We start from the raw sequence: 14,972 nt of genomic DNA, 5'->3' as shown, positions 1-14,972 counted from the left end.
TACCTTTCATCTTATGCCTTGGATTAAAAAAATTTCTATGCCCAGGAAGGAGTAGATGTATGCAGGTGGAACTTGATTTGTTGTTGCTGTTACTATATTTCCCATTTCCCCATTTATGATGACACATCTGGCTGAACTGTCTTTGAGGTTATGGGAACAAGTACAACCAGAAACAGCAAACCAGGTTCCGGCGGTGCATGTATATCTCCACTATGTGTGTGTGCCACTTCTTTGAATCCTGGCTTACTTTACACTAGTGCCTTTTGTAAACATATTGTGTTTGGGGGTGGGACTGTATCTTACTGGGGCATTTTTATAAAAGACAAATAGCTAGGTAGTAGGTCCACTGTAGTCTGATCACAGTACTGAAACAGGGAGGTGGATCTCTCCCCTCCCCTTTTTTAAGAGTCCTTGAGAAATTGGGCTGTATACCATGGCACATTAAAATGAAATTGACACGTCACACATTAAAGAAGATGAATGCTTGGTCTTGTTAACATTTTAAATCTACTCTGGCTTGAGAACCAGAAGCCTGATTTACACCAATTTTCACAAAAACCAAACTGATTTCTCAAATAGTATCATCTTCCTTTATAACAAGATGGCTTGTTTTTAGACCAGCATAAGACAAGTGGACTATGAGATGGCCTCTTCCACAAAAAGCCATGAATGTAGCACCTGTTCCTTGAAATGAGGTCTCCGCTTGCTAAGGAAGAAAAAAAAGAATCCAGCTATACATTCTAAACTATAAAATCTGTATTAAACTCCCAATACACCACCCTCTCATAAATTTAAATACAAGTTGATTTGCAGTGAATCCAAGAACATAAGAAGAATCCTATTGGATCAGACCAAAGGTTCCTCTCACCTAACATCCTATTTTCTATAGTAGTCACCTAGTTGACGCTGGAAAGCCTACAGACAGAGCATGGGAACCAAAGTGTCCCCCTCTTGTTCCTCGTTAGCTGGTTGTCATAAGTACACTGCCTCTGAACATGGAGAGTTCATTTAGTCATCATCACTGTAAGGCATTGATAGACTATCCTCTATGAATTTGCCTAGTCACTTATTTGCAAGAAAATAATGAGCACACTAAAATGAATTCAGAATGAAACAATGAAAAATTGAGTCTATTCAAAGCAAGTTTACAAACTTTGTTTCTGTACTTGGTCTTCCTAATTTTCGTAGCTGCTTAAACTGCTGTCCTCTTTGATGCAAGGTAGATCTCACACACTACACATTCTGCTGTTGAAAACACAACAGTGCAGTAAATCAGAAATCAGATTTTCAAAATTATTTAGTATTCAGTTAATGGCCCTATTTTCAAAAGGGATTCTGAAAATTGAAATCATGGTAGTTTAATTCGGCAAGTTGCCATTATAATCTGGCAAACTGGTAGAACAGCAGTTTTAGATCCAAGCCATAATTTAGAAGTTGCCTTTTTTATAACAATGGATCTCAGTTTAGATAATCCGTATTTTTTTCAGATTGGCATTTAACATCATTAAAGAAAAAGTGTCTAAGTGCAAACGTTGGAGGTTGAATGCTATATATTTTCATTTGTAGAACTGTAAAACTGGGTTCATGTTGTATTAGTCTGTTGTCTTAGGTTTTCCAAAACTTAGTGGGACTTTAATATTGATAAATTAATATTGGGTAACTTGCATTATTTTTACACACAATTTAGTTTTCTGCAAAATTAAAATTCAGAATATTTAATATGTTTCTATACCACTCCTCCTTTAGAGAAAGCTCTGAGTGGATAAAAATGATATATCACTTTACTTGGATCTTAGACTTTATTTGTTCTTATCTTAATACACTGGTGGACACAACCTTAGTTAACTTACTTTTTCAGCTTACTTTAAAGGTAATGACTAACGTAATTGCTCCTTTCTTCCTTCTATGTGTCATCTGACTCTGCTGGACTATCTGCTGAACTTCATGGAAACACCACTTTTTTGTCTGTTTTTTAATGGCTGTTTTAAATGCTGGCTGATTCCAAATGGACTTAATATTGTCTGTGTTAGCACACTGAGAGATTCCCTCCAGGAGGCCCTCCACAAATGGGTTCACCTATGGTTAGTAGGACAGGCTCTGAAACTCCTCAGCCGTCTATGGGTGGTGTAGGTGCCGTCAATAGTGGACCCGGTGGCTTTGGTAGAGGAAACCCAGGGGGCAGCTTTGAAGGACCTAACAAGCGTCGCAGATACTGAAATTTTCATTCCTTACTTTTGAGAAAAAAATCACTGATTATCTGGTGTTTATGCCTTTATAATTTTAGCTATTACCTTAAACGGTTTTATTGTCAATGTAGTCATTAAAATATTTTTTGGGTAAGAGTTAGACTTTTTGTATTCGGTCATAGGCTTTAGTGTAGAACAAAAATGATGTGCTTCATTTTGTACGTCAATTGTTTGTGACCAGCAGAATATAATGTGACCATGCTGTGATATTTGTGCAGTTCCATGCTTACAATAAAATACAAAACAAATCAGCTGAAACACTTTTGAAGCATTGTTATGAGTATTGTCTTCAGTTATAATTGTAAGCATACATCTTATTTTTTCTCCCTTTATGATGCCTACTTTTTCAAAATAAAATACTTTATCCATTGTATACACATGATGATGCAGTTTGTGGTACACAGTAGAATGAATGTTCAGGCTATTATCTATAGAACATCTAAAGCCATTTTAGATATGTAAAGAAATATTCTTATCAGTGTGTACAAACTAGTTTGCAATGGGATTGTCATCAGAATGTATTCTCTGTTTAATTTTTAAATAAACACTTTGAGTTTTGAAACTTCTCTAAAGAGTAAATATTCACCTGTGGTTTTGTAGTCATAGATGGTAAAAACGTTTTGCAAGAAAACCTTCAAATAAACAGTGAAGTTTCATAGACGAGTATTTGTATTTTGAAATGGTACATTCTGCGTTTCTTTAAAGACCTTGTACATGTGCTATTACCTTTTTGTAAGGTTCATAGTGGGTGTGAGGTAGTATTTCTCAAGGCACCTTCTTCAGAAATTTTTCTCAGTACTATTAGTACTATCCTGGATATTTCATTCTCACAGAAAAATAGATGGACTTTCATCTGTAGGAAACTGACATGATAGAGAAACATGTACTATTCTATTTGTTGTGGTCTCTGTGCTAGTGTATATGGGTTCTGTGATGTGCAAAGTATATTGTAATATCCTATAAAAGGTTTCTCATACGTGTAAATATTGGGGGATTTTGCGTGCTAAAAAGTTACTGATTGGTGTTCACATTTTCATATGGGCAACCATAATAATTATAATAACCATAAAATCAGCATTATATGGAACAGTGGTTGAGTGCAGAAAGATTGTGTAATATGTGGGCATACATTTTCTGCTTGTGTTAAACTGACAAGAATTTTACTTTTGAGCAACTGGAAAAGAGATTTTTATACTTATGATCCATTTTCTTATCAAGGTAAGATAGTGGCCTACCACCATGAGATCACATTTTGATCAGTGTAACTTTGAAGTAATGCCCAACTTTAAAGTAATGCCTTTATCTCAGCTGCTTTTGTAGAACTGAAGCCAGGTTATCACTATTCTAAAGTACTGCAATTTGTTTGCGGAAAAGTCTATTACTAATAGAACTGTTTCAATCTCTACTAAGGTACCTACTGCTACTAAAGGGCCTTACAGGCAAAATTGTAATTTTTAAAATGTTTCTTTTGCTTCAGTTCTTGCTAGATTCCATGTGTCTTTTTTAACACAACAAAAAATGCTTTCTCACAAGGATTGTGAGGATTGTTGTGCACAGTACCAATCAACTTCCTAAGATAGTGTTCACCAGGGTTTTTCCCCCCTTTCAGATAGCAGATTCCCACGTTGCATGATAGAAGGGAAATATGTTAGTCATCTGAATTAACTGCAGATTGCTTCCTCCTGCTTTCATTTACTGTTAAAGTTTCTAGACAGGGAAGGTAGGGGTAATGTAACATTCAGAGAATGCTCGATCCTTTCAGAAACTAAAAGTGATTCTCTGACCACTTTTTTCAGGTATAGTGCGTGGAATGATCTATTTTTCTGTTGCCTTTACAATTTTGTTTTACTCCTTAAAGTTTAAATTCTGATATGGAAAGTGGGATTTTACAGCATTGGTTGTCTTAATGTGAATTAAAAAACTTAGTAACCAATGCTGTTTTGACAGTGGATCATCTTGTGAATTACTTTTTAGCATAATAGAAGAGCTAGATTTAGGAGGTGCATTCACAGGGAGCTTTGAAAATATCATTAAGTAAACATTTATTATCGACATAGTACAATGGATGAAATCTGCGTTTCTATTGCTACCCTTTTGTATGAGTGGTCATACATGTGATGTGATAGGCATCCGAGGATTGACTTGCAATCATTTTTAGTATAGAAGTTCTTATTAATGGATTACTTGGTCCTAAATAAAATATACATGAACCTAACATGGGAAGGGCTGCAGGTATAGTCAGATTACATAGCCATTCTGTGATGTTCAAGATCCACTGAAAATTCCAGGTACAGTCTGATCAGCCAAAGAAGAATAAACTTCTACATACAAATAATGAATGTTAAACGATTTTTAAAGTCTCATTTACGATTAGACTATTTCATGCAAATGTGTGCATCTGTTTCAGAAGACAGAGTTTAAATTAAATCATGAACTCAATGTGTTATGAGACCAAATTTATTGATTTTTTTTTCTTGGTATACTCTCATTATCATGAAAAAATTAGTCTTGATTCCAAAAAATGCTCATGTGTCTCAAGTGAGCCAACAAAGTTGCTGAAAATGCTACAGTTCTGGGGAAGATGCCTCACCATGATGTGATATGTTTTTGAAATGATGTGTTGTAGTTTTCACCCAGATCATATGTTTGGAATGCCTAAAACTTTAGATTCCTATATTCTACAACTCCATTTCTTTCCCTCCTTACAAACTTAATATTTCATCTCATGTTTCAAAAAAGCAGAAAGCGTAATCTTTCTGAAACGATGTACAATTATATATGCATGTTTGCAGGTGGTGACATCACAAAGTGGCATAATTGGGAGAGTTTACTGAATAGTATGGCTAATTCATTTTAGTATAAAGCAATTGGGTAGCAATACAAACTGACGTTCAAAAGTGTCTGATTAGGTCTCCCTTACATAACTTTTGCTGCATGTCTTGTATTCTGTTTTTGTTTTTCTTCAGAGGAGAAATACTCTGAAAATAATTTCCAGGGCCAAGTTTAGATTTTTGGTTATATTTTTAAGGGTGATGTAGTTCTGCCTATAGGATATGGATAGCTCTTAAATTACTTGGCTCTTACATTAGAATGCTTAACATAATTACCCATCTCTTGTAGCTTGGACCACATGAAGTTTTAAACCAACTGCCCAGACAGTTGTCAGAGCAGATTAACACTGATCCTTCGTACGCTTCTTGGCTTCAACCCAGTTGGATTTGTTTCTAAGTAAACATGTACTATAGGCAGTAAACATGTAATATAGGCAGATAACTGATTTGTCTTTGTTCTAATATCCCTAAGGTTCAGAACACACAAATTATGTGAAATATAATATATGTAAAATGGCCATTATAGTAGCTGCTGTCCAGCTACTATTACCCTTAGTTAAACATTGATTCATCTGTTTTGGATCGCTCTGTGAGCATATAAAGAAATGTGAACACCAAATGCAGTTTGGTAGCTATATTTGTAGTTACCAAACTATAGTGCTTAACTACTACATTCAACTAGTGTTGAAATTACACAAAATTTCCATAACAGTGTACATTTTGGTCCAGAAATGTGTGGTGTTCAGGAGCCAGCTAATAGCCTGTGGACCTGGAGTGACACCATAGCACTCTTCTCCCACACTGAGGAACCTACCAAAATTGAATCAAGGTGTTTTAAAAGGGTTGTTCACTTTTACTTGGATGCCATGAGATTTCATATATTCTTCATATAAGTTACTTTGTTGCTATTTCATATTCTGGGAGGACTGGACAGCTGACAGTTTAAGGGATTTTCATGGAAGTATACTTGTTCTTCCCCCACAGTAGTTGATCTCATGTCATCTGAGCTTGATACATTTTTATGGACTGGTCAGTAAATAGTTTCAAATATTTATTTATTTGCTTTAGACCCCACCCTCCCCGTCAAAGCAGGCTCAGGGTGGCTTACATAAAAGTTTTAAAACAGATAAAACAGCAAATATAAATATAAAACACAACATAAAGTGCTAGTATGCCGTTTGTGTAATACTGGCATGGCAGTAGCAAACCATTACAATGAGGTGCAGTCAGCATTTGATGTCAGTTCATATCAGTGGAACACAGGTTGTCGGTGATGATATTAGGGCACAGGGTCTTAAATTCATTCAGTCTGGCTTCTTAGTTCAATGCCTGGTGGAAGAGTTCCATCTTGCAGGCCCTGCGGAACTGTAAAGGGTCCCACAGGGCCATGGTGTCTTCTGGGAGCTCATTCCACCAGCGCGGAGCTGCCACTGAAAAGGTCCTGGCCCTAGTTTAGGCCAGCCTGGCATCCTTGGGACCTGGGAGGGCCAGATGGTTTTGGGACCCTAAATGCAGTGCTCTTTGGGGGACATGTGAGGAAAGTCAATCCCTCAGGTATGCAGGCCCCTGACCATAAAGGGCTTTAAAGGTAAGAATCAGCACCTTGAAGCAAATTTGGTATGCTAGAGGCAGCCAGTGCAGCACTTTCAGCGCAGGCTAGATGTGCTCCCAAATGGGGAGGCCCAACAACAGCCTGGCCGCAGCATTCTACACCAGTTGAAGCTTCCGAATTTGGGATTAAGGGCAGCCCCATAAAGAGACCATTACAGTAGTCTAATCTCGAGGTGACCATCACATGGATCACTGTCACCACATCGTTGTGTTCGAGGAAGGGAACCAACTGCCTAAATAAGCATGTGTACTATCTATCTTTGAAGACTTTACAGCTACGACATGGCAACTTTATTATAGAACCTGATGGTTTGTGAGGCAGTTGGATTGTTCCAGCACCAGGACTAGTGCCTAGAAGAGTAATACCAGCAGAAGTTGGGGTATCCCTGGGCTGTATTACATTTTCACATTTGTTGTAAGAGTGTGTAATGTCTTAGAGGTAACATGAAGAAAACTATGCATAGTAACTGGGCCTTGATAGTAACTGGGTTATGATGTGTTCTGTAAGGGAAGATCTTGTCTCACTAACCTGTTAGTGTTCTTTGAGGGGGTGAACAAACATGTGGACAAGGGGGATCCAATAGATATTATTTACCTTGACTTCCAGAAAGCTTTTGATAAAGTTCCTCATCAAAGGCTCCTAAGTAAGCTCAAAAATCATGGGATAGAAGGACAAGTCCTTTTATGGATCAAAAACTGGCTAGTTCATAGAAAACAGAGAGTGAGTGTAGGTGGGAAATTTTCTCAGTGGAGGGTGGTAAGCAGTGGGGTACCGCAGGGATCAGTACTTGGTCCACTGCTTTTTAACTTGTTCATTAATGATTTGGAGATGGGAGTAAGCAGTGAAGTGGCTAAATTTGCAGATGATACAAAGTTGTTCAGGGTGGTGAAAACCAGTGAGGATTGTGAGGCACTCCAAGGGGATCTGTCAAGGATGGGCGAGTGGGCGTCAACATGGCAAATGGGGTTCAATGTGACCAAGTGCAAGGTGATGCACATTGGAGCCAAAAATCCTAAATATAAATACACATTGATGGGGTCTGAACTGGCAGAGACTGAGCAAGAGAGAGATCTTGGAGTTGTAGTGGATAACTCACTGAAAATGTCGAGACAGTGTGTGACTGCAATAAAGAAGGCCAATGCTATGCTGGGGATTATTAGGAAGGGTATTGAAAACAGATCAGCCAATATAATAATGCCCCTATATAAATCAATGGTGAGACCTCATTTGGAATACTGTGTGCAGTTCTGGGCACCACACCTTAAAAAGGATATTATAGCTTTGGAAAAAGTGCAGAAAAGGGCAACTCGAATGATAAAAGGGTTGGAACACTTTCCCTATGAGGAAAGGTTAAAGCGCTTAGGGCTCTTTAGCTTGGAGAAAAGACGACTGAGGGGTGACATGATCGAGGTTTATAAGATGGATAAGAGGAAGTCCTTCTTCACCCAAAGAGTGATTAACACATGGAATTCACTGCCACAGGAAGTGGTGGGTGCTACAAGCATGGACGGCTTCAAAAGGGAATTAGATAAGCATATGGAGCAGAGGTCCATCAGTGGCTATTAGCCACAAGGTATAGCTAGGGGCTCTGGGGCAAGTGATGCTCTGTCATCTTGGTGCTTGGGGGGGTCAACAGTGGGAGGGCTTCTAATGTCCTGGCCCCACTGCTGGACCTCCTGATGGCACTGGTATTTCTGGCCACTGTGTGACACAGAGTGTTGGACTGGATGGGCCTTTGGCCTGATCCAACATTGGCGTCTCTTATGTTCTTATGTTCTTATGTTCTTGGAAAGTTCCTGTGGCACAAATGCTGGCTAGCACCATCATGGCTAAAGATGGATCCTCTGGATGACAGTGGAGTAGAGCATTCTGTCATGTTTACTACATTCACTTCTGCACAGCCTCTTATGTGGAGAACAGGCAAGTGCTGGAGAAGCAATGCCAGCGCTGACACCTGGCTTGGTACTCAGAATTCTTGGACTGATCTTATGATAGCAGAATTGGTACAGTCATCATGCTTTTTTTTTTGAGGTTTTATATGTCTGTAAATTGTCTGTAAATTGTGCCCACAATTTTTTGTTGTTGTTGGTCAGGGAGTACAATAATATTAAATACAATAATATTAAATATTTGAGAAGCTTATCAGTCGAAGGATCCAGTATCAAAACAAGGAATATGGGGTCAAATGAGCTAAGAACAACAGGAACAATTAAGACAACCCACTGTCCCAATCTTATAACCATTAAAGTTCCTTGTTTTTGCCAGAATTGTATAATTTCTTCGATTCCAGCCTTCTACAATAATTTTATTCAGCTGTAGTACAACTAATTGAAAACTATAAACTTAAAATATATTTATGAGCTTGCTGGCTTCTAAATCAAGGGAAGTCATTTTAGCTGCAACATGAGCTGGTGCTTTACAGTTGAATTAATTATTTTAGGTACATGAAGTTCAGGTAAGTCATCTTGTACAGTGTCATAACTTCTGTGAAACTGATTTTCATGCTTTAGAATTTTGTTTTTGCTTTAATGGGAGATGTCACCTGAAGTTGTCACTATAAAAGGATAAACAAGTAAAATCAATTAAATTATTGATTTTTAAGTCTAAAGTCAAGCTGACTAGAACTATTAATGCAAACAAGTGAATTCTTATTGCTTATTCATTGGAGGGGAAAAACCCCTGTGATGTTCAGCAAGAGGGGAAACTTGAATATCAAAACTTACTGCCAATATATTTTTTATTCAAAATAGAGTTGGAGAACTGTTGGGTGTTTAAGGTAATGTAGTTCAAGGTCTACCTTCGAAAGTGATGTGTTCAAACAGTTCTGGGAAAGATATTACAGTCCAGTGTCTAAATCTTTTGTGCTGCTTATTGTTATAACTGTTCTGTGAACAGCTGTTGAAAAACAGTAAACATGTAAGAAAATTTAGCATAATTACCCTTACCTACACTGTGTCTTTAAAATAAATCCTATAGAATATTCCTGGGATACATGGGCTTTCCAGGTATAGGATTTATGGATGGGGATCTAGTTCCCTTTTTATACTATATAAGGCTAAAACCTGGTAATCTTCACTGCCTACTATTCCTGTTACATCAGGAAGTTAAAATTCTGAATAAAACCTAATATTCCTCTATCAAAGTATATTAAAATAATGTAACTTTTAGAACAATTCAAAGAAATTTAATTCAATCTTGTAAAGTAAATCCTGCTGTTCAGGAATATATCTGTTCTTAACAATTCTGAAAAATTCTGAATAAAAACTAATATTCTATCAGAGTATATTAAAATAATTAACTTTTAGAACAATTCAAAGAAATTTAATTCAATCTTGTAAAGTAAATCCTGCTGTTCAGGAATATATCTGTTCTTAACAGCCTAGTGGCTGTTAAACGGTGGTGTCCGCTTATACTAATGTTGCATCTCCAAGTATTCTTAAGAGCTTTGATGTAAGTTACTGCAAGGAAGTACTATGTTTTCTGGTAAATTTGACTAGCCTATTCAAGTTGAATTTTATATCAAACTTGGCTAAATTTGTGATGTTACCCTAGCATAACTAACTTCCATAGATTTAAGGGTTATGATATTCGTTTTCTAAAGTTCCAAAGTGTTAGTTGTGTTAGTCTATTGCAGCAGAGTAAAACAAAAGTCCAGTGGCACCTAGAAAGACTAACGACATTTATTGCAGCGTGAGCTTTTGTGACTCATAGCTCACTTCATCATATGTTATGAAAAGGAAATCCTTTCCCACATTTTTATAAGGACAATTGCAGAAGAGGAGGGGGAAAGGGAGGAGTTGGAGACAGAGAGGTGCTTGCTGTGAATCCCATTATAAATTTTTCAGGTGTGATTCTTTGTGTAAGGACCTGGAACATATTAGATTGGTACTTGTAATCCATTATAATTGAGATCAGGTTCCAGCCTTTTTCATGTGTTATGATTAAGAAGGATAAACAATCAAGGAGGAAGCAATCTGAAGCATAAGAAAATTAACTGTCATCAATAGAGGGATATCTTATGGTACTGGATGGTAAGAACAGCCAATTAAAGTTAATTGGAAGTGGGTCCTGTTGAACTATTAGAAATTATGGTAAGAAAATCCAAGCCTCAGTTTAAGGCAGGATGACAAAAAAGGCGTTTAATTTCTTGATGAGTTTATACTGTTGCAGATCTGTTCTACAAAAGAACTTTGAAGGGAATATACAACGCAAAAGTGATGCATTAGAACTCATCACCTGGTCCTTGAGAAACAGTTTCTTCAGGAAGCTTTGCTGCGTTCAATGAAATTGCCTCATTTTGACAGCAAGAACACTGATGATCATTTTTAAAGTAAACTAGTAATAAGTTTAGGTTACATTCTGCAAGTATATATCTACATTCAAGGCTGCTACTAGAAGTTCTTCCAAAGATAGTTGAAATGTGAGAGGGAACTTCAACAGTTTATTCTGTCTGTGCCCTGGCTTGCTCTGTACTGAAGTGTTGTTCTCTGTTGTGAAAAACTTAGGTTTGGATCCAACAGTGCATAAGCAGAAACATAAACGGACTTGCCTTAATTTGGCTTGCATGGGATCTCTTGCCACACCTAGTGGTTGCCTCTATGTATTATAGTGCCCAGAAATTGATCTTGCACAAATAGAAATCCAAGTGGGAGTATAATAAGATTGACAGTGCAAGTAACTACCTCTTGCATTTCTGTTTGTGGAAAAATTCTAGCGCAAGCAGAAATTTTGTGCTGGATCCAACCGAGTTTTGAGAATAAAACATTAAAATGTTCCTTTTCAGAGTCTTCTATTCATCATTGTTTCTTGGGTTATGTGTGCACTAAGTCTTGACTTTGTTGCTTACTATGGGAGTAGCATTACTCCTTGTTTCAGTGATGTTGAATTTGTGATGTTTAGATTTTTATATTAATTGGTGTTTTGGACTTTGTTGAATCAGCCATCCCTCAGTGTAGGGTGGTGATAGTGAAATCATCCTTTCTCCCTTTTCTGTCAGCAGAATTCAACTAATTGAAGAGGAATAAAGGAACAATTTCACCCCCTCTCCCTCTAGTGCAGTGCAGCACTCCATATGACTTTTTATCCAGGTCCCACAATTCCATGAATCAACTTTTGTGGGGTCAAAATCCACAAAGATCCCTAGACCTTGTGCCAATAAATTGCTGGATCCAATTCTACATGTGTGCCAAATTTTAACTGAGTTATGTGCGAGTGTCCTAATTACTTTGGATACTCCATTTAGTTTCTGAGTCCCAATAAGATCTCTTCTTTATACAGTTATGTTCCAAGGTGTGCTTAGTCTCATAGTTTGGGATTTGTTTTTTTAGAGACAATTCCCAACTGCAGTGCAGGAAATAACTTGCCTCAAAATTAAATTTAGTTAAAAAAAAAACAAACTTGGGGAATGGGGGGGGATTAAAATATATGTAATAGTTCGCTAAACTTAGTTTACTGCATTGACAATACAAAATACGTAATTTAATAGAATAAAATTGTGCTATTGGGCATATTTATGATACTTAAAAGTTGAAATGCCTTGGTTTTCTATGAGCTAAAGTGCAAGTATACATAATACTAAAGAGAGAGACCATTGTGCATTGTAGTACTCGATGCTCCCTTAGCATATGTATCTTACTACTTGCCATATGAGAAGGGGAAGAAATAAATGAATGTTGAAAATAAAAAACACAAATTTTGTTCTAAAGAAAAGTATATTATCTGAAAATAAATGGTCTTGTATATTCATAAAAATTTGGGCTAGCAGCATATTTGAATAGTAAATATCGAACACAACTTTTGAATAGTGTATTATCATGTCCTTTGTATTGTAGACACAATCACATTGAAAGAATAAAGAAATCCTTCAAATATTGTATATGCCTACAGTAGACACAAGAGTTATAATCACCTAAAGCGATAGATCATTATGTAAAAGATCTTCATGCTGCATGTTTTGAGTAATGCCTTGTTTTGAAGCATTTCAGGCATTCTAGAAGTGAGTTTCATAAGTTTTTCTGCACTCCCTGAAATTTCCAAGTTTAAAGGGAGGGTGCGTGTACCAGATTTTCCAGTTTTTCTCCCCCTCCCCTAGGTATTCACATCTTAAGCCTCTTCACTACAGAAAAATGTGTAACTGGTTTTTAAAAAGCTACACTGGAAAAGGCGTTGATCGTCATAAAAGGTATTATTGACTTGATTTCTATAGGAATGAATACTGATTTCAGATAGAAATTTGACTATATTATAATGCAGATAAATTCTGTCTGTAATTTTTGCCTAAATCTGAAAAATGCTGTGCTGCGTGATATTGGACAAATAGGAATTTATGCTTTCAAACCTTCACTTTTGCAACTTGAATCAGTACTTTTTAAACAGGGTTGTAATAATATGATGTGCTTTGATTCTGTTGAATTTGTATTCTGTTTAATCACTCATCAGGCCTTTAAATGCCTATATATTTATCTAAATTATATAGTCCCACTGAAATAATACATTTCTCATTGATGGTTTTAGTGGTACCAAATGTGTGTACGTACAGGTTTACATCTGGCTGCCCCCCCCCATTGTTTACTAAAATCAAACTTCCATCAATTACAGCAAACCTCATTATTTGGCAGTATATTGAAACGTAGGTTAAAAGTTCCTAATCTGATTTTGCAAATGCAAAATTTATACCTTATTATAATTATTTGATTTATATAATTTTTATAACTTTGTTAGTTGCAAAAGACAACCCACAGTTCATAAAGTGGGAGATAGTTTTGTGGTAATGTTGAATCTGATTGGGCATCGTGATTCTGGTGGTGGCGGTGGCAGCTGCTGGTGTGTTCCCTATGGACATTCCACAGGGGAAAATAATACAAGACCCTCCTGCAAGGCACAGATGGCATAGTAAACACTTGGTAGCAGCCTTGGTGATACCCACCAATCAGCAGCAGCAGCCAATGATGCCCCTTGTCAGTGGCACACACAGATGCAGCCAAACATCGGCTGTGAATCTGGCCACTGCTTCTTGATGCCACTTCCCCCCACGGAGAGCCTGCAGACAGGGAAGGAAGACCCAGCAATAGCACAGCCCCAACAAAAGGGTACATGGCCTGAGCACCCAAGCCCATAGGGTGCCTACACAGTGGACACGATGCCCTCCCATTCTCCAGCAAAGGCCTGACTGGCATCAAAAGTGCTGCCTACGCATAATTCACCCCTGTTCTGAGTTACACACAGTCTGTTCCTGGACAAAGAAAAAAGAAGTTATGTCTGAGCTTTCAGCCCCCACACCCAAGACCAGCATCCTAACCACTAGACAAAGAGGGACAGTTCAAAGGAAGCCTGCAGAGTGTGTGAGAAGAGAGTGGGGGTCAATATTTAGGGTCAGCCTTCAAGATGTAATGGAATTTCTGCTGTGTTTTACAGCCGAACAATGCAAAAATCCAGTGGCACCGGACAGACCCAACAGTGATCCCAGTTCAGTCAGAACCTACCCTGAGTGGAGGTCACAGTACCTCATCCCAGACTTTATTAGACAGCAAATTGTGAAGCAGTCCAATGAATTGGGTTGTCAACTCCTTCTGTCCAGTATGGTACCTGGCCTTTGCAAGCCGTTCCCAGGGGCCTGTGATTGAGGCACAGTTGCTGGTCAGAAATCTGCCCATGCCAGGATGCTTCAGGACCCTGGCTAGAACTGGTAACTGACCCCCCCCCCATTTTTTTTTTTTTAAAAAATAGGCAGCTCAGCTCTTCCAGGTACACTTTCCTGGTAGTATGCTCCATTGCATCGTGAAGATACACTGGCAGAGCACTTCATCAGTTCATTGTGTGCTCCCCTCAGGATTGCACTGTTAATTTTAAAACCCCCATTATTTAACTGTTGCCACAGTAAAAGTAAAGGTAAAGGTTCCCGTGCTCGAAAGCCAGTCGAATCTGACTCTAGGGTTGCGGTGCTCATCTCCGTTTCAAAGCCGAAGAGCCAGCACTGTCCGAAGACGTTTCCGTGGTCATGTGGCCGGCATGACTAAACACCAAGGTGCACGGAACGCTGTTACCTTCCCACTGAAGTGGTACCTATTTATCTACTTGCAATGTCTTGCTTTCGAACTGCTAGGTTGGCAGGAGCTGGAACTAGAGACGGGAGCTCACTCCGTCATGCGGCACCCGGGTCTCGAACTGCTGAACGACCGACCTTCTACAGCCTACAGTTCAGCGTCTTAACCACTTGAGCCACAGTACCTGAAGGCTAAGTAGAACAAACATAGCCAGTTTGGTGTAGTGGTTAAGTGCACGAAC

General features: G+C 38.1%; 1 protein-coding gene across 2 annotated transcripts in view; it reads left to right on the top strand.

Moving 5' to 3' along the window:
* The window catches only part of PSPC1 (paraspeckle component 1), an 82,124-nt gene that overhangs the window by 46,901 nt on the left and 20,251 nt on the right, over positions 1-14,972 (top strand). Inside the window, exon 9 of one of the 2 annotated variants that reach the window (XM_015429502.1) lies at positions 2,031-2,686. The exons of the other annotated variant lie outside the window; for it this stretch is intronic. Coding sequence (XP_015284988.1) covers positions 2,031-2,216 — 186 coding nt within the window. The 3' untranslated portion in view covers positions 2,217-2,686. Of the gene's footprint in view, positions 1-2,030; positions 2,687-14,972 lie in introns of those variants that run through there. 2 annotated transcript variants of the gene reach the window in all.

Source organism: Gekko japonicus, unplaced genomic scaffold, assembly GCF_001447785.1.
Source record: "Gekko japonicus isolate JY-2015 unplaced genomic scaffold, Gekko_japonicus_V1.1 scaffold237, whole genome shotgun sequence".
In the NCBI taxonomy this organism is placed as follows: Eukaryota; Metazoa; Chordata; class Lepidosauria; order Squamata; family Gekkonidae; genus Gekko; species Gekko japonicus.
This window is presented reverse-complemented; position numbering and strand designations above follow the sequence as displayed.